Source organism: Macrotis lagotis, chromosome 4 (assembly GCF_037893015.1).
Source record: "Macrotis lagotis isolate mMagLag1 chromosome 4, bilby.v1.9.chrom.fasta, whole genome shotgun sequence".
Classification (NCBI taxonomy): domain Eukaryota; kingdom Metazoa; phylum Chordata; class Mammalia; order Peramelemorphia; family Peramelidae; genus Macrotis; species Macrotis lagotis.
Genome location: NC_133661.1, coordinates 192,625,683 through 192,644,517, shown reverse-complemented (window position 1 = coordinate 192,644,517; position 18,835 = coordinate 192,625,683). Strand labels below are relative to the sequence as shown.

At 33.5% G+C, this 18,835-nt stretch overlaps 1 protein-coding gene across 2 annotated transcripts in view; it reads right to left on the bottom strand.

Moving 5' to 3' along the window:
• The window catches only part of LOC141521988 (formin-1-like), a 402,521-nt gene that overhangs the window by 76,079 nt on the left and 307,607 nt on the right, over positions 1 to 18,835 (bottom strand). For both annotated transcript variants that reach the window (XM_074235036.1, XM_074235035.1), the window contains one exon: positions 11,207 to 11,299. In XM_074235036.1, coding sequence (XP_074091137.1) covers positions 11,207 to 11,299 — 93 coding nt within the window. The remainder of the gene's footprint in view (positions 1 to 11,206; positions 11,300 to 18,835) is intronic.

Below are 18,835 nucleotides of genomic sequence, written 5' to 3'. Positions count from 1 at the left end.
GATAATACTTAGAGGGGATGTCAATCTAAGTACAAGTATATGTTCTTTAAGATAGGTTATAGGGATTAGCCCTGTGACTTAACTCTGGGGTGGAGGAAACTCCATATACCAAAACAAATTAACACTTTCTCTGCATTTTATGGGCTTAGAGTCCAGTGTATTGCTTTAAGAAACTCTGAGACTAAATTTCAGAGAAGATGCTAACCTGTGATGCTTTCTCATTTGTGAATTCCCTTTATAAGTGAAATCTCAGGTCTAGTGTCTAGCCTTGTCCCTATCCCTCTTGCAGCTAGTATATTCATCTGACAGATATGAACTATATCTACAAAGATATTACTTTCAAAAATCTTCCTCCCTCCTCTCTTTGGGAAGAAGAAAAACATCAAGCACTCAAGAAAAAACTTCTTTCTAAATATTGGATTAAAATATGCTAACAATGTGTGAATTTTGTCATCCTGGCAACAGAGCATTATTTGGGCTTCAGTAATATCAGAAGCAGTCATCACTGACTTGGCCATCCCAGTGGCTAGACAGTAAACCATGATACATTGGAAAGATATGCAAATTTATCATTGAGCTTTGGATGTCCTGTTCTATTCAGGGCAAGGAAAGGAGACACTAAGGTTTCTGCAACCCATATATTTTGCTGTCCCCCTCTGACAATTTATACCTTTAGCAAAGTTCTAAAATTCTTAAAACTAGACCTTAAACTGAACAGGGTTTATGCTCCAAAAATGAATGTAGTTGTGGCTGAAGTCTGCTTTTCTTTGTATCTCTGGCTCTATTCCCTGTAGCTATGGCATCTTCTTTGTTTTGATAAATGCCATACGAATAAAAGGAAAAAAAGATTCAGGTGACTTGAAAATGAAAATTACTAGTACACATCATTCAGGAAGTAGATTCTATTTTCAGTCACAGGTAAGACAAAAATATAGCTTTGTTCTTCTACAAGAAGAACATGAAAGGACTGTTTGAATATAACAAGGAACCTAGAAAGGATGTTAAAATCATATTATTTATTTCAGAGGAAGAGTACATTGGTAAATCTGGGACTAAATAATAAGCATTTTTAGCTATTAAAGTGTCATCATGTTGTATACTCTGATTTGCTGTTCCTTATGTCAACTGAGGGCATGATGAGACAAAAGGTCCACAAAATGAAGCCAACAGGACTTAATAGAGCACAAAGAAATACTTCTTGGTGACAAAAGTGCTCAAGTACTGAAATGGGTGTGAAACACTTGGATCTCTTTATGGGTTTGGGTTTGCAAGCCTAACACATGAGAGTATTTATTTCCTTCCATATTTCATGAACTGAATTGTAAGTTTCTTTTCCAAAGATGATGTAAGATGATGGTGGAATCTCTTCATGGAGAGTTTTATAATTGGGAATTATTATCTAACTTGAATGGAGTTAAAAGAGACTAAAGAAGATTTATTCAGTTCTATGTGTGTGTGTATGTGTTTGACTATGCTAATGGTGTGTGTGCATATATATATATATATATATATATATATATATATATATGTATATATATTGCAAAGAGATATGTCTCCTTCAATCCTGTCTCTTCCATTAACTATCCAAGTAATCTTGGACATGTCATTTCCATTATCTATAAAATGTGGAGATTGGATTAGATAACTTCTAAATGGATCTAACTGGATCATCCTAGTATATGATCCTCTAATTTTACTTGGAACAGTTAAAATATTTTTTTTTTCTGGACTTGTGATTTCATTGTTGTAGGAAATCTATTTCCTCATGCAGAGTGGTAACTCTCCTCCCTTTTAGAGTCTTAAAAATAATCACAGTAGGAGTGGAGTTGGGAACAGAGAGGAGGTAGAGACAGAAATTAAATGCTTTGTCCAGGATCACAGAATCAATGTGAATTAGAAGTAGAACCCAACCGACTTCTTAACTCCAAGGTCTGTTCTCCTACTACTACTACTATGCTATACTGTTTACTCTTGTGTGTATGCTATGATTTTATTTGGTTTTAACTACTGGAATATAAATTCTGGACTCTTTCTGGGTCTCAGGGGTCAAGTATCTCTAATTGAAGTGAACTACCAGTAGATGGTGCCTATGCTCATTTCAGTCACAGACTTTGTGTTTCACCTCAGGAAATGTATGGTTGTTTTATTTTTTTTTAACTTTTAATGTGTTTTGTTTTTAAAAAGTAAAAAGGCAATAAAATTCTATATTGACTAATCATAGAACTGGAGAGTAGAAAGGGACTTCATTGATCTTCTAGTCCACTTCATATAAAAAGAAATCACCACTGTAACAAATCTTCCCATTTATCTGGAATTTTTAAAAAACTTATGCTGACTCCATTTGTCTGATTTATATTCTCAATGATTAAATACTGGTGTACTGCCAATTTAAGCTTACGGTCTTTTTTGGGGAAATTTCCTGAAAGCTCTAGTTGCTATGGCTCACAGTCCAGTACTGTTTCTTTCTCTTATTCCCAATTTTGTCTTTAGAGTTCACTGGTACTTAAGTACTGGCAGTTTGAAAATGATCTCTATAATTGGTAGGTGTTTAAGATCTCTTTCAGTCTGAATAGTCTACTGTTCCTCTTAGTGGTCAAGGAAGAGGTTAGTGTAAAGAATGGATAAAGCAAAGAAAACAAATACGAGCTAATCTAAAAGTTTAAAAGGTCTTAGCATAGTTTTACATGATTTTGAAATAGTTTCATTTTATATTCATGAATCATATAATTTTTTAAAAAAATGTAGAAAGTCTTTGCATCAGTATTAAAGTCTTTGGATATAGGCAAGACAATGAATCAACAAAGTCAGGTAATAAAACACATGATAGGTACTTAGCTTCTGCTATCAGAAATGAAACTACAATTTATAACTAGAATTGATGAGACTGACTTGTGAGTTCCAAAGAACACACTGGGAGAGATAATTGGATCAAAATTAAATTGAATAGTTAATTATGAAAACACCCATTACTGAAGAGGAAAATCAGAGCACTGAGCAGCAGAAATCTTCACAGAATACAACTAAAAAAATATTGGTTGGGGAAGGTGGGAAATAAAAGCGCAAGAATATGCATGATTCTTAAGACTATAAGTCTGATATTATGGTGGGCAAGGAACTATTCTCACATCCTAGCAGAGTCTACATCAAGAAAAGACATAAATATTACCAGTTTTTGACTTCCTATGATACTTCTTCAAGTGATACTCAAATCCCATTAGGGTGAAGATTTGGAGATAAATTGGTAGCCTTTCAGATAACAGTATTTTATGAATTGCTTCTTAAAAGCAAAATACTTTTAAGAAATTAAAACAGGTATGATTTAAAGAATTTTAAATTTAATTTATAAATATATATCATAATAAATAAATGTTTTAAAAACAATAAACCATTATTGATAATTTAATCAGTTAAATTTAAATTTAATTGAAACAATAATTTGCCATCAATGTTCATTGGGAATATTGGGCTAGAGTAATTCTTTTTCATGTTTTAACTTTGTTTTTGGATTTTATACATCAAGATTATATCTGTGTTATTGGAAGAATTTGGTAGAATTCCTTGTTTTATCATTTTGCAACCTGTACATATTGGAATTTTAATTTAATTTAATTAATCAAATTTGATTGGAGGACATGAGAAAATTGATGATTTCCAGAAGACAAAGAAGTATACAAATTATCATTTTTCTGTGGATAATATTATGGTATACTTTACCCCTGAAACAACTAATAACTTGCAGTATATAAAAATAAAACTTAGAAATATAAAATAAATCCTTAAAAATATCAACATTTTCATAAAATATCAATAAAACCCAGTAAGAATAAAGGAAATCCATTTAAAATAACTACAGATATAAAATATTTGGAAGTATACCTTTCAAATAGACACAAGAACTATATGAATGCAACCACAAACCATGGATTATTTAATTATTTAATAATTTGAAAACTTTCCTGACAAAGAGGATTGGAGAAATATAAATGTGTGTGTGTGTGTGTAAGTATATGTATATACATCAATCGCTCTCTTTAACTATCTATCTTCCTATATAGATATACACACATACAATGAGGGAATTTGATATCTTTGAGTGGATACTTGTTACAAGGAATGTTTTTCTTTTCTCTTTTTTTCCTATTGTGATGGGAAAGGGTAGGGGAAGAAAAAGTAGATTTCTGCTTACTAAAAGAAATCTTTTAATAGAACCACTGCATGGTGCGACATATGTGGATTGTTGCATGGACTTTCAGATGAGATCACTGTAATTGTTTTACTTTCTTCTAAGAGATCTTTCATGGAGTGAGGGTAATCTGTTAATACTTAATAAAAACAAAACACATCAATAAATTTTTTTAAGGGCATGTGGAAGTTGTTTTTGTTTGGTTGCTTTTTGGAAGGGGACATGCAAGAGTTATAACATGGTTAAAAACAAGAAAATTAAAAGCTTTTCTAGAATATGGAAGGTGATAAAAATCACTTGCTCAAGAGTCAGAGGAACCGAGCTTATAACCCATCTCTTACTATCTGTATGACCTGGGTAAATCATCTAATACCTCCCCTCCCCTGGATTCAGTTTCTACAACTTTAAAATGAGGAATTTAGATGAGGTAACCTCAAAAGTCTGTTTCTCTGACCATTTCATGAACAAGCAAGAAGAGGACTAAGTGTGAACACTTGAACACCTCCACTGAATCAATCAATGAATGGCATTTCAACTAGGTACAATAGGAAGTTTGTTTAGAAAGACTTAGGGATTTGGTTAAGTTCTGTTGGACTTCTATTAAATCAGTGAGATAGGTGAAATTAGACCAAGTTCCTAAATCAATTTTAGAAAGAAAGGAAAAAATCAGTGCTCGAAATGCTTTTTTCTCCTTGTTGTGCCAAGAAGAGGAAGAATCAATCAATCAATGAGCATCTATTATGTATCTATTGTGTTGCAAGACATTGTTCTAGGTACTCAGGATTTAAAGACAAAAATGAAACTATTCCTATTCTTAGGGAGTTTATATTCCATCAAGGAAAAAAAAAGAATGATAATTTAGAGATTAGAGATGATGAGAAGGAAAATGATTTTTAGCTTTGGACTTTTGGAGAAGGTAAAAACAAAAGAAAATAGGGCCAGAGGGTTATTGACAGAAAATTCTGAGAATTATTTGTTTAAACTAGTCACTTCAGGGAAAGGTCTACGCTATGCTAACACAGACCTCATGAGGCCATTTTACTATCATTCCAAAGAACAATATTCCAGTGCTTTCCAGTACTGAATGATCAAAATACATTATCTCCACTTTTCATGAAGATTTCTTTTGCTGCCTCTTAAAATTACTGCTCTTGGTTATCCTTACCTTGGCTCATTATCCTTGCCAATAATTTTAGTGAGGATTGGGCTACCTATCTTGGGTTCTTCTGATTACTTTTCCACATACTACAATCTTTACATTTATTTGCATAGGTTGCATTACTTTTTAAAAAGAATGTCACAAAGCAGTTTATAAGGCATGAAGACACTTCAGGAAAATCTAGGTTCAAGTTTTGCCTATGACATACAAGTTATATAATCATGTGTAACAAAAATATATATTTCCATCTAATAAGATATCATAAATATATTATAATAATATAAAACATGTACCATATTGTAATAATAATAATATACACATTAGAAGAGATTTAGTAACTCTGGCTTCTTTGATATTCCTCACACCCAACATTTCATCTTCCAACTTAAGATTTTCATTGGCTGCCCTCCATGTCTCCATGTCTCGAATGGTTTTCCTCTTGTCCCCCTTTGAGCGTCTTTGACTTCCTTCAAGTCTAAGGTAAAATACTGTCTTCCACATGAAAACTTTCCTGATCTCCCTTAATGCTATTTCTTTATTGATAGTTTTCAAGAGATTTTGTATATATAACTTGTTTGCACATTGTTGTTTGTATCTCATCTCCACTATCAGACTATGAGTTACTTGAGAGGAAGACTGTCTTTTGTCTTTTCTTGTATACCCAGATCTTACTATGGTACCTGGAACATAGTAGATATTTATTAAATCTTACTCTTCTGTGCATTAAAAAATATTTTAATGACTTTTTTCCCTAATCTTTCTTTCTTCTTTCTACCCCTTTCCCCAATTTAAAAGAACAGAAGAAAAACATCCTTATAACAAATCAGCATAGTAAAGTAAAACAAACTCCTATTCTTGACTTTTGACCATAAAAAAATGGATGTCTGCATATTGAATTCATCACTTCCTCTTAAGTTGCATTTCCCAATGTTCCCCAAAACATCTATATTTGAACATGATATGAATGGTCTTACTCTCAAATTTATTTGAGTTATACAGATGACTTACTGTTTTTTAACAGAAAAGAAAGGTGCAGGAAAATATTTTCTTTTCTTACTTTTAAGATTCAATAACTATTGATTCAATTCAATACCTATTTATTAATTTCTTGTAAATTTAAGTTACTTGAGATAGATATCAATTCTTCAAGATTATTAGGCAGGATAATATTTGATCTTCTAATTATATAGTGGAAGAACATGAGGCACTTCTTTGAATTTGGTAATGAGCTTCATATAAAGATCCAGAAATGGATTCAGAATGGATCCGAACTTGAAGTAAAGTTTTTATTTTATTCTAACCAAATTATTCTAGATATTTCTCCAAGTTTTATGTAATTCTATACCTATTGGAGATAGAGGATAGCTCATACCCTGCATCTTACTTTGATTTCCCCTGTGCAATAGAATTATCTAGAATTTAAGGATACCTGTAAGAAAGTTATTCTGGTTAAAAAAAAGTCTGGTTTGAGAAACAATAACAAATATAGTTCAGTAAATTCTATAGCTCTATGTACATCTTGTCTCAAAAGTTTTAGTGCAATTTTAAGCTATGAAAGTTTAAGTAGCTTTAAACTGCTATGAGCCATTTGGTACACCAAGTACAATTAAGGATCATACTAATTTTGCTTCCATTAACAGTATGTCAGATAAAAATAATAGAAAATGAGAAAGCACCAAATGTGGGAGAATGTTAATATTATGACACACAGGAAAATAACTTAAGCCATTTCAACTTCAGTACTCCCTGCTTGAGTTGTAAATACAAAAGGCCAATTTAACAGCATGAAAAGACCACCTACAAGAGTCATACCTGGGACCCAATCAACCTCACTGTGGATTCTTTCAATTATAGGATCCCTGCCAGGTTTATGGGAAACTTTAATGTGTGTATCACATTTTTGAGGGCTATATCATTATTAACATGTTTGATCTGAGGGTGGGAAACCTAGACCTTAAATAATGCCTTCACAAGTTGACCCTGAACTAAGCTGTAAATTGGAACAAGCAAAAGAACACAGTGGAAAAGGGAAATGTGTGAGAAGAAAGGTCAAATATTGCAAAGAGTGCAACTCTGGTAAGTGTTGCCATTAAAAATACTTTCACTTCTGTTTGGGGAATGAAATTAGTTAAGTAGGAGTAAGGCAGTTTCATCAAACAAGGCTATTTAAGGGTGTTTGGAGAAGGGGGGAGCCAATAAAAGATATAAAGCAAAGTTCAAAGACTCCATCGTCACTGGAGTGTGGCAACAGGATATGATTTACAAAAGAAAAATTAAATCATTATGATTGTTAGAAGAATTGAATTATGGTTCATCTAAAAATAAGCTTTTCCGTGAATCAACTGAGTCACATCTCATGTGACTTCTCAAGCATAAAGAACTCAATTGCTTAAGACTTTATGAGTGATAATAACTATTATGGAATATGAACTTCCCAGCAGGCTGTTCTATGTAACCGGCTATACAAACTGAAGGAAGCATTTCATCTTACCACAATGACAGCACCAGACTGTGTGCTAAAAAAGGCTGAAAACTTTAAACTATGTAGTAGAAAAGTCAACTGGATTTGAAGTCAATGGTTGTGAGTTCTAATTCCTGTTTAATTACTTAATGCTTGTATGATTCCTTTGTGATTCAGTTTCCTCACTGGTTAAATAAGGGTGTTAGAATAAGTAGCCTTTAGCATCCACTCAGTAAGATTTAGAGTCCATCATCCTATCTGAAACCATATTGTCCAAAAGAGCATAAACTCGTTTGTGTCATAAACTCAACAAATATTAACTAAATGCCTATTATAGTATAGAATTTTAAAATAGTTCAGTGAAACAAGTTTTCACACATAATTTTAAGCTGTGCCTTCCAAAAACAGTCTACTAAGGAGATAACACTATAATCAAAGGACCGTCCCCACAGATACATCTCTTGTTTTCCAGAAAATGGGCAAGTGGATTAAAAAGCATGCATAAGAACTAAAAAATACTATCTGTCTTGTAGATAAATAACTGCTAATAGGGTCATCAGAGAAGACAATACAAATATCTATGAATATAAATTTAAATTATTTACTTTTCAAAATAGAAGTTGAACCTAAATACAAAATTAATCTTTGTCTTAGGATCTCATTTCAAGTAAAGGAAGCTATTAGTAATTTAGGGGATCAAAGATTATTTTTTTAAAAGGTCAATTTTTTTTATTTAGACTAATTATTGCCAAATTAAAAGACAGTTTCTGTTAATCACACATGAAAACTAGCTTCTTTCTTTAATGATTATTTTATTAGTAATAGCTAGTAGGGGAAAGTAGGTGGGTACAAGGGATAGAGCACTGGCCTTGAAGTCAGGAGGATCTGAGTTTAAATGTGACCTCAGACACTTAACACTTACAAGCTGTGTGACCTTGGGCAAGTCTCCTAATCCTGATTATCTCACATCCAGGGTCATCCTGATTCATATCTGGCCCCTGGACCCAGATGGCTCTGGAGGAGAAAGTGAGGGTGGTGACTTAGCACAGTCCCACCTCATTCAAATCCAATTCATGTGCTGATCATGGCCTTACCTACCTATTGTCATAGTCTTCTTTGAAAATGAAGGACATACATTATTATTATTATTAATGTTATTATAATAGCTAGTATTTATATTGTTTTATGGTTGTCAAGCACTTTATATAAGTTAGCTAAAATTCATTTTACTGATGAAGACACTGAGGCTGAGAGAGAATAGGAGATTTTGGGGGCAACGCAGATAGTATTCAGGTTACAATTTGACTTCACCTCTAAATCCATCACTTTATTCACTATGCCATCTAGCAATGTCTCCTATGTATACAATATGCATGTGTATTAATCTCATTGTTTAGAGTTCAGGATGGTAAACTGTTGTGTTATTTGCTGAATGTCAGTAACTTGCTCAGTGACTACTTTGACATGCCCATAATATGAGGGGACACAGCAGTTATGCTTCTCTATCAGATGAGACAGCTAGTATCCAGCTTCTCTGACTCACACAGGAAATTCTGCCAATTTCTAATGACTGTTGGCCATGATTTATGGATTCACCCTGATGAGCAGTCTTCTGTTTATGGTGTGGTATCATGTTGGTTAATTCAAAATCAACAACAGTATGTTGATGGCTCACCAAAGGTTCATACACTCATTTCCTTTGGCTTTCTAGCAATGATAAATGCAAGCAGATTTCCCACCCCCACCTTCTCATCCTTATCTTTGGTTAGATTTTGAAAAAAAAATCAGATTAGGAAATAAGCCAGAAAGGAAGAAACCCTACATTCATGGCTTAAAATGGCATGAGTAGAACTGTTGACAAGGAATGATATTGTCTTCCTCTGTCATCACTGAGTAATGTAGGTGTCCAAGTGATATTTCTAAGTAGAATACAATGTCTTCTTATATTCACTTTTATGTGTCATTTCTATTCACTTTTTTTTTGTGTGAAAAATAGGCCTGAAACTGAACTACAGTCTCTTGCTTTTCCTCACACACAAAGAATTACGGAATCCTCACAAAACATGGATTCCTAGATATTTGGAAAGAACTTCATCAGACTTTTATTCCAAGTCCTCCATGAATGGAATACTCACTATAACTGCTTAGGAGACAAATATCAATTAGTCTCTGCTTAAAGACTTCCAAGGAGGGGAAAGTCATCATCACTCTTAGAGTATTCTCCTTCTTTACCTCTCCTCCTGGAATCTAACAAAATTGATTCTTTCTACAAGAAGACTTTTATGATTCTTTTCCCAGAGACTTGTGTTCCCTCTCCCTAAACTACTATGCTTTCATTTTATGTATATTTATACATACATACTTATACATGTACATGCTCCCCATCAGAAAATAAAGTCCTTGTAAGGAACTTTTCATTTTTTGTCTTGTATCCTCAGCACTTAACATGTTATCTCTGCTACAAAGCAGGTGCTTCATAAATATTTGTTGATTTGCTGACTCCTTTTATGATGATATCACCTGACTCATTATGCTTTTCTCAGCACAGCTTAACAAAACAGTGAAAAAGTAATCTATATTCCTCAAATTGGTGAAATTCAGAGAAATCAGAAAGGAAATTCTCAATGAAGCCAGTCTAATCATGTAAATGAAATATGATTACTTGGGGAAAAAACTTTATTTAATTTTCTTCTGCAGATGAATAGGTCTGTCAATAAAAATGAGCACCACAGCATAAATAAGAATGTGGAAAATCACTTAACCTCTCTGTCTCAGTTTCCATTTTTGTGAAAAATAGGGCCAAGATTAGATTAGATGTCTATACTCCCAAGAAAGAGAGACAAGAGACTTTAAAAAGTTTATCAAAGCATGACAATAATTGAGTAGTACAGATGCATGGAACACAAATGATCTAAACAGGAGTTTTTTTAAGGTTTTTGCAAGGCAATGGGTTTAAGTGACTTGTCCAAGGCCACACAACTAGGTAATTATTAAGTGTCTGAGGCCAGATTTGAACTAAACAGGAGTTCTTTACTAAGACCTATGAACTTATTTCCTCTTTAAAGATATTTTGATAACTATATTTCAATAGAACTAATTTTTCGTAATCCTAAATATTTTATATTATTCATTTTAAAACAATTTTCTGAGAAGGGGTCCATAGGCTACACCAGATTATCAAGGGGATCTATGACACAAAATGGATTAAGAATTGAAAAAGGTGACATAAAGAACAGATTAATTTCATATTAACTAAGTATATAGGTGTTCAGGAAAGCTGTAGAAGATGTCAAAATGGAATGATTGAAATGGGGAATGATTAGCCAGTGATAGAAGTGGAGGTTGGGCCATAGTAAATAATCTGAGAGGATACACAATATTTTCTAAGCAACATGCTGCCTACCTTTCTGGAAAAACACCTCTAGTTTGTCCTTAAAAGGTTGGAGATGTTCCTTTGGGGACTCCTTGCACACAACCACCATCTGCTTCTCACTTGCTGTGAAAAGAATCCCAGAATTAGAATGTTAATTAATTGCTTGGCTAGATTATTAGCTGATGTTTATCCAAATTCCAGTGGTTTCTATCATATCACAATAACAAGGAGGCCCTCAAAATAACAAGGGATATTTAGGAAAAAGGAAATGTTACACGTTCAATTTGCTCTTTAGGCAGAAAAGTCAGAGGGAGAGTGATATGGTGTTTTGTTTTGTTTTTCAGACTCACCAGAATGAATAAAATTTTGAAGGCCTAGACTTCCATTCACAAATTATAGCCACTGTCTTTTTCTAAAAAAGGAGATTTAGAAGGCAGTTGCTGTAGCTGCTCTATCCCTGAGTAGGGCAGCTTGCAATGAGATGTCAGAAACGTGCATTTTTCATCAAGAACATAGCATGGGGGATGCAGTGGATAGAGCACTGCCCTGGAGTCAGGAGGACCTGAATTCAGACACTTAATAATAATAATAATAATAATAATAATAATAATAATAATAATAATAATAATTACATAGCTATGTGACCTTGGGCAAGTCACTTATCCCTAGTTCCTTGCCAAAAAAAGAACATAGCAGTTAGGTCATGAATGAACTGGAAGATAAAAGTAACCAACATTCTTTTTTTAAAATTTTTTTTTTAGGTTTTTGCAAGGCAAATGGGGTTAAGTGGCTTGCCCAAGGCCACACAGCTAGGTAATTATTAAGTGTCTGAGACTGGATTTGAACCCAGGTACTCCTGACTCCAGGGCCGGTGCTTTATCCACTGCACCACCTAGCTGCCCCTTAGTAACCAACACTCTTACTAAGGACCCACTCAAAAATACAAAGTCCCTATTAAAATTATTATATTTAAGGCTCTAAGAAATTATTTCAGAAATTTGCAGCAAAATGAACAATCAGGTCACCTCTGAAGGACAGGTTTTATTTGACTGCGTGAGTATATATTATATACTACAATTCACCACAACAAAAGTACATTCAACCTAGCAAAGAGACATTTGCCTGAGGTACCTATTAGCTTGTTCTGGTATCTGAAATCCACTAGCAATGCCCGCCCCCCCCCCAAAAAAAAACCCAAAACAAAGATTTAATTTTTCCAAGGCTGGAGCTAATTAAAAAATATTTTGGCCTGCTGGTCATGGCCAGATGCCTGTCATGTTCCTGTCTAAGAAAATATTCTGAATCTCTTGGAGCTTCACCATAAATCAGCCATGTAGTCTGATCCTCTGATTCAGCCTGAATAATCCTGCACTGCAGGAAGGACAGAAACATGCACTTCAGCTCCTGGTTGAGGCTAATAGTGACATGGATGCTGTAGAACTTTGAATATAAAAAGGATTGGGAAAGGAGAAATCTTGTATTTCCTCTGGGTATTTTCTGCCCAAATAATTTTAGATGATTAAAATTAATGCTTCTGTGAACTTGTGCGTAGAAAAAATAGGTTACTTTGTAATAAGCTCCAATGATACAATGTTTGAAAAAGACCATTCAGATGTCACCCAGCACCATTTATTTTCTTATAACATCTCCAACAAAATTCCTGGAATATTGGGTGACTCTTCGGAAATTTTGGAACTGTCAGGGAAATGAAAATCTGATGTTGGAGGTCTCTTGTGTCAGTTCCAATCTAACATTTTTAAGAAGTTATGTATTAGCTCTCCCCCACGTCCAAACTCCAGAGTACCTAGGATATCAATATTAGAGGAGCTGAAGGAAAATAGACAATGATAATTTGTTGCTAGTGGAGCTGTGAATTGGTTCAGACCATTTGAAAAGAAAGTTCAAAATTACTCAACAAAAGTTACTAAGCTGTTTCTATGTTTTGTCCTAAAAGTTCTACTATTGGGGTTATATCCTAAGGGAGTGATTGATAATATAAAAAACATCCATGTAAATGAATGGTGGCATTATCTGTCATGACAAAGCTGGAAACAATATGTGTGTCCAATGATTGAGAAACAGCTGAATAATATTATATTGATACAATGAAATTTTTACCATAGCATAAATATGATTTGATAAAAATAGTTTTGAATTTGGTGTCAAGAAGAATTATATTCAAACCTCACTTCAGATAATTACTAGATCTGACCTGGGCAAACCATTTAACATCTCTGAGTCTTAGTTTTCTTATCTATAAAAATGAAGGGGTTGACTTCTAAGGTCCCTGCCATTCCTCAACTTTGAACCCACAATCTAAGAAAAATGAATATAAAAAGTTCAGAAAAACTTAGAGTCCTTGAAGCCTTGAAGAAGGAAAAGAACAAAGCCAAAAGAATCAAAAATACAATGACTATACAACATAAAGTCAACATTGAGAGTTACAAAACTCAGGTAAATGATCAAGGTTAGTATCAGGCCATTAGTCAAGGGACACATTCCTTCTTTCTTTTAGTAACTGATAGCCTATATTTCATGGAGTGTACTTTGAAGCCAGGACAACTTGTGCAAAACAAAATATATAAATAAATTTAAAAATAGGATAAAATCCCCAGTGTTTGTTGGAAAAATTGAAGTCTTCTAGGAGTTCAAATAATCCTTAGAGAATCACTCTAACACTCATTAAGAAAAATGTGTCCATGAAGAGCATAACAAAAGTTTGTTATTCCTGAGACAAATACTTTCTCAATCATATGTTTATCTAGCATAAGGAAAAAAATATGAAACTTCTCTTGCTCTTTTTTTTTAATAAGTCTTGCCTGGTTTCTCTGAAATAATTCCCTTAGTCATTTCTTATGGTAAAATAGTATTCTATCACATTCACAATCAAAAATTTCTCACACACTCTTCAATTGATGAACCCTCCCCCCTCCATTTTAGTTTTCAGTTCTTTACCACTCAAAGAGAGCTTCTACAAATATTTTTTGTACATATTGATTTTTTTTCTTTCTTTAATTTTCTTGGAGTATAGATCTAGTAGTGGGTATTGCTGGATCAAAGAGTATGCACAGTTCGGTGTCTTTTGAGGCAGCTTTCCAAATTACTTTTTAGAAAGTCTGTACCAATTCACAGCTATTTATTTGCTTTTATATTGTGACATTTAAAAGAAAAAAAGTCCAATAAAACTATAACTTTAAAATATTTTCTTCTAAATTCAAAATAAATTCAAACAAATAATTTAGAATTCCAAATGAGCTTTACCTATTTCTCATTTAACATGATAACTGATTTAACATGACTCAATGCAAGAAAGTGCCACATATCTTAATGGGAATATAAGAATTGAAATTTAGTGAACGGATAGCTGGGCTAAGAGAGAGAGATGACAGAACAGAAAGAGTACTGATAAGTTTGGATTCTGAGTAATCTTGGTCAAGTCACTTGACCTAAGTTTTGATTTTCTTCAAAACATAATAGGGACAATAGCTTTTACTTTTGTGAGTAAATAAATGAGATAATACATTTCAAATAGTTTGTACAGTTAGGTTTCAATTTGTGAAAATAATGAATCCTCCCCACCCCTTGCCCTAGTGGTAGTATTGTTTGAATCTGTACTACATTTTTTCCACTGAAACCTGAACTTTAATCATAATTTCAAAATAGAACTTCAAATAGTGAAAATTAATATGCATGGGATTATCTCAGGGATTCATTCATTACAATTATTAGAACCTAGCTGTAAATCTTAAAGTGTTATGTAAATGTCAACTATCATATAACTTAATCTACCCCATAAACCATAAAATTTGGCCCAAATAGAAGTTGGGGAAGATAACAGATCAGAGGTCAAATAGGTACCTGTGCCACTTCTGGTCTCAAATGTCTCAGATACTCTGACCTTTTCAAATAAGATTATAAAAATCACAGATTTAAAGCTCTAAGGACCACAGAGGTCATCTAGTCTAACCTTCTCAAATGATGAAACTGAGGTACAGAGAAGTTAAATGATTTGACCCTGTTCATTCACATAAGTAGTTAAGTGACAGTGATGGAATTTGAGCCTAGATCCCCAGACTCCAAATCCAGTGCCCTTTCAATTGGATTGGCCCTCAAAAATATGTAAAGTAATGGTAAGCCTTTGGCTTGTGAAATTAGATATACAGATAAAATTTCCAAACTCAGATAAAACTGAAACTATATCCTCACCCATAAAATAACAGGGTTGAGAAATAAATAATCACTAAAATTCCTTTTAGGGGCATCAAGGTAGTGAATAGTGTGCTGTAATCAGGAATACTCATCTTCCTGATTTCAAATGTTATCTCAGACACTAGCTGTGTGACCCCAGGCAAGTCACCTGACCCTGTTTGTTTTAGGTCTTCATCTGTAAAATGAACTGGAGAAGGAAATGGCAAATCTCTTTAATATCTGTCAAGAAAATTCAGAAAGGGGCAGACAACTGAAAATAAAGAACAAGGTCTCTTTTCAGTTCAAGAAGTTTTTCTTCTAGTTAAATAGAAGAAAAGACTGATTAAATAAGTTAATTACAAATGTATTTATTTAGGCTAATCACCTGCTTACTACATGTGATGCTTTCTTGTGAATTTGTCTGAGTAGAAAGGATCCTGATGCAGGAATCTGAAAACCTAAATTCGTACCCTAGCTTTGTCATTAACTACCTGCATGAAATCAGACAAATTACTTCCCTTCTGTGGGCATGATTCGATTATATCTATAAAGCCAATTGCATTTGGGGGTCATCTCTTCAATTATGGAGAGGAATGCCTTGCCTTGTGCAAGAGTTGTAGCAGAGTTGGTCAGAGAGGAAAGTTCTACAGTCAGTCTTTCTGAATCCTCTTCAGGTTGTGACAGGAAAAGGTCATGGGAGAACATGAAAGGAACATGGAGTGGAAATAACATCTTCCATCTTCTTTCTTGAAGTTGGAAGCCTAAAGGGCTCAAAATGACCATGGAACACAAAGCAATCCTGAGACTGAAGAGAACGCAATAAAATTGTAGGAGGTATTTTCTCTTACCTACTCTTTTCCACCCCACACACAAAGCAGTATATTTACTGTCACCATTGATGACAAAGTTCCTTTCCAATTGGGTTTGTGACTAGGGTTATATAAATAAAATGAGGATATTATATTTATGCTTCCTTGATGCTGATACTGTTTATAGGGAAGAAAAAATCCACTTGAATTGCCCCAGCTATGTTTGAATTTCAATTTTTCATTTCACAGCAAGGATTCAGAACTTGAAATCAATGTCTAAGATTTTACTTAAGTGAGCCAACTCACTACTTTTCATAGGAAGCAGAAATATAGATTAAAATATTGATGAATATAGTGCTATTTATTCTTTTCTTATATAAGATTGTTCAGTTTTCTGCCATAACAACTCAAATTGACATTTCCTCTTTAATTTTCTCCTAACCAAATATTCCTATACTACTTTTTCTTAGCTTCTTTCTTGCCCTATCTTACTCTAATTCATGTTATTTATGTTTATTTTGTATCCAGCTTTTAAATTGTAAGCTTTTAAAGGTAGGGACTTCCTTTTGTTGATCTCTGGATTCTTCACATCTAGAACAGTAATTAACATCAATGAAATATTTAACAAAAATGTGATGAAATGAATAGAAGTATTATTTCCTCAACTTTTTTTAAACCAATATTGTTATTATTGGAGATTTATCTGGAATCCCTTAGTCCTTATTTCACCTAAGTAAGAGGTGAAAGTTCTACTGCTAATAGTAAGTCCTAGCAATAGCAACACCTAGACCACCAATCCTGCCACCAGATCAACCCCCGAGTCATGGTCCAGAGAGTAACCCTTGAAGATGCAGCCTGGCAATTTCCTCTGCTGGAGTTGCAGTTCCCTATATCCTTCCTAATGAAGATCTGGAAGGATATGGTTTTAACAGTGGAAATGACATTAATGAAGGTATAAAACTATCCCTTGGGTTCCTGTATCCTAAGTGCCACTGAACTTTTCTTACTGACTTACAGGTGAAATTTCCTTTTCATATTGTTTTCATTTTAGAACCAAAATTCCTTGAGAGCATAGAGTATTTTGCTTTTCTACTTATATAATAGCTACCACTCAGCATAGTGGTTTGCACATGGTAATTGCTTGAATAAATGTTTTGTCATTTATTTGCCTATTCATTTATTATTGACAAAAAAAGTGAGATAAGGACAGTAAGAAGTTATATTTCTAAGTAAGTCAGAAATAGTCTTGCAGCTTAAGAAGGAAATTCAAACAAATTATCATGTGGGGCTGAGAAATCATGTGGATTGTTTTGAATTGGTCGTAAAACTTCTCCAGAAGGCCAAATAAATCTAATTCCAAAACCCTGGATATAGATATTATACAGAGATAGAGAGATACAGATATCTCTATGGACAAATACACCCACATATATGTATATATCAATACCTATGTATACATGGATACATATATATATATGTATATATAGTTATATATATCAGGTAGTTTTTTTAGGTGGGCATGGGGCAAAAGATTTCTGAGTAATGTCATCAGTAACATTAACTCAGATTTTCTAACAAATTCTTTAAATTTCATTTTGAACCACCTTCTTCCACATAATCCCTCAATAATCTTCCAGGAGATATAAGTGAAAAGAAAAAAAATTTTCAATCACCTGGGGGGGGGGGACCCATTGTGTTTTGATTTGGGTGTGTAAATATTTGTAAGACCATTATTTAGAAAATTAAAATATTCAGTGTATTTGAAAGACATCACACTAATCATCACTTTAGCTTGTGAAATACTTAGATGGCATATAAGATTAGCCTTTCTTTAAAGCAACAGAAAGTCACAGAACATAGAGAGATACAGTATCCTTCTTCTAGAATTAGATATGAAAGAGCTTTGTTGTTCATTTGTGTCCAACTTCATGACCCCTTTGGGAGTTTTCTTGGCAAAGATACTAGAGTGGTTTGTCATTTCCTTCTCCAGCTCATTTTACAGATGAGGAAACTCTTAGGCAAACAGGGTTAAGTTATTTGCTCAAGGTTATATGGCTAGGAAGTGTCTGAGATCAAATTTGAACTCAGGTCTTCCTGATTCCAGACCTATATGCTATCCATTGCACCCTAGTTGTCCAATATATATAGCAAGATACAAATCTTAAAGAATTAATGGTATTGAATGAATTCATATAGTTTTCATATACTTCTCTACTAATAGTCATACACTCTGCTTTCATAGTATTGGTGTGATTTTTTTGAAGCTAAACTGATTTATGTATGAAAATACAAATTTATAACCAAGCTCAATAAAAAAGTAAAAAAAATTGGGAAGTGCCAATAAAAGGATTTAGCTTACTAGTAATTAAGAGGGAAAAAAGACAGAAGCTTTGTGGATTATGAGAGAAAAGCTCCATTTTTATTACCTCAATGAAATAAATATAAATTACAAAACAGAATCCTGATAAATGATTTGTTTATTGTTGTTTTTCTTTTTCTTTTTGAAAGCAGTTACATGATATCAGAGTTAAGAGGAGACTTCAGAGATCATCCATTAAAGACCAGAATATATTTTTGGTGTTTTGTTATGTCATCTCTTGCATGACCTTTGGGAACAACATCCATCGACAGTTCCCTTATTTAAAACATTTAGAATTTTATG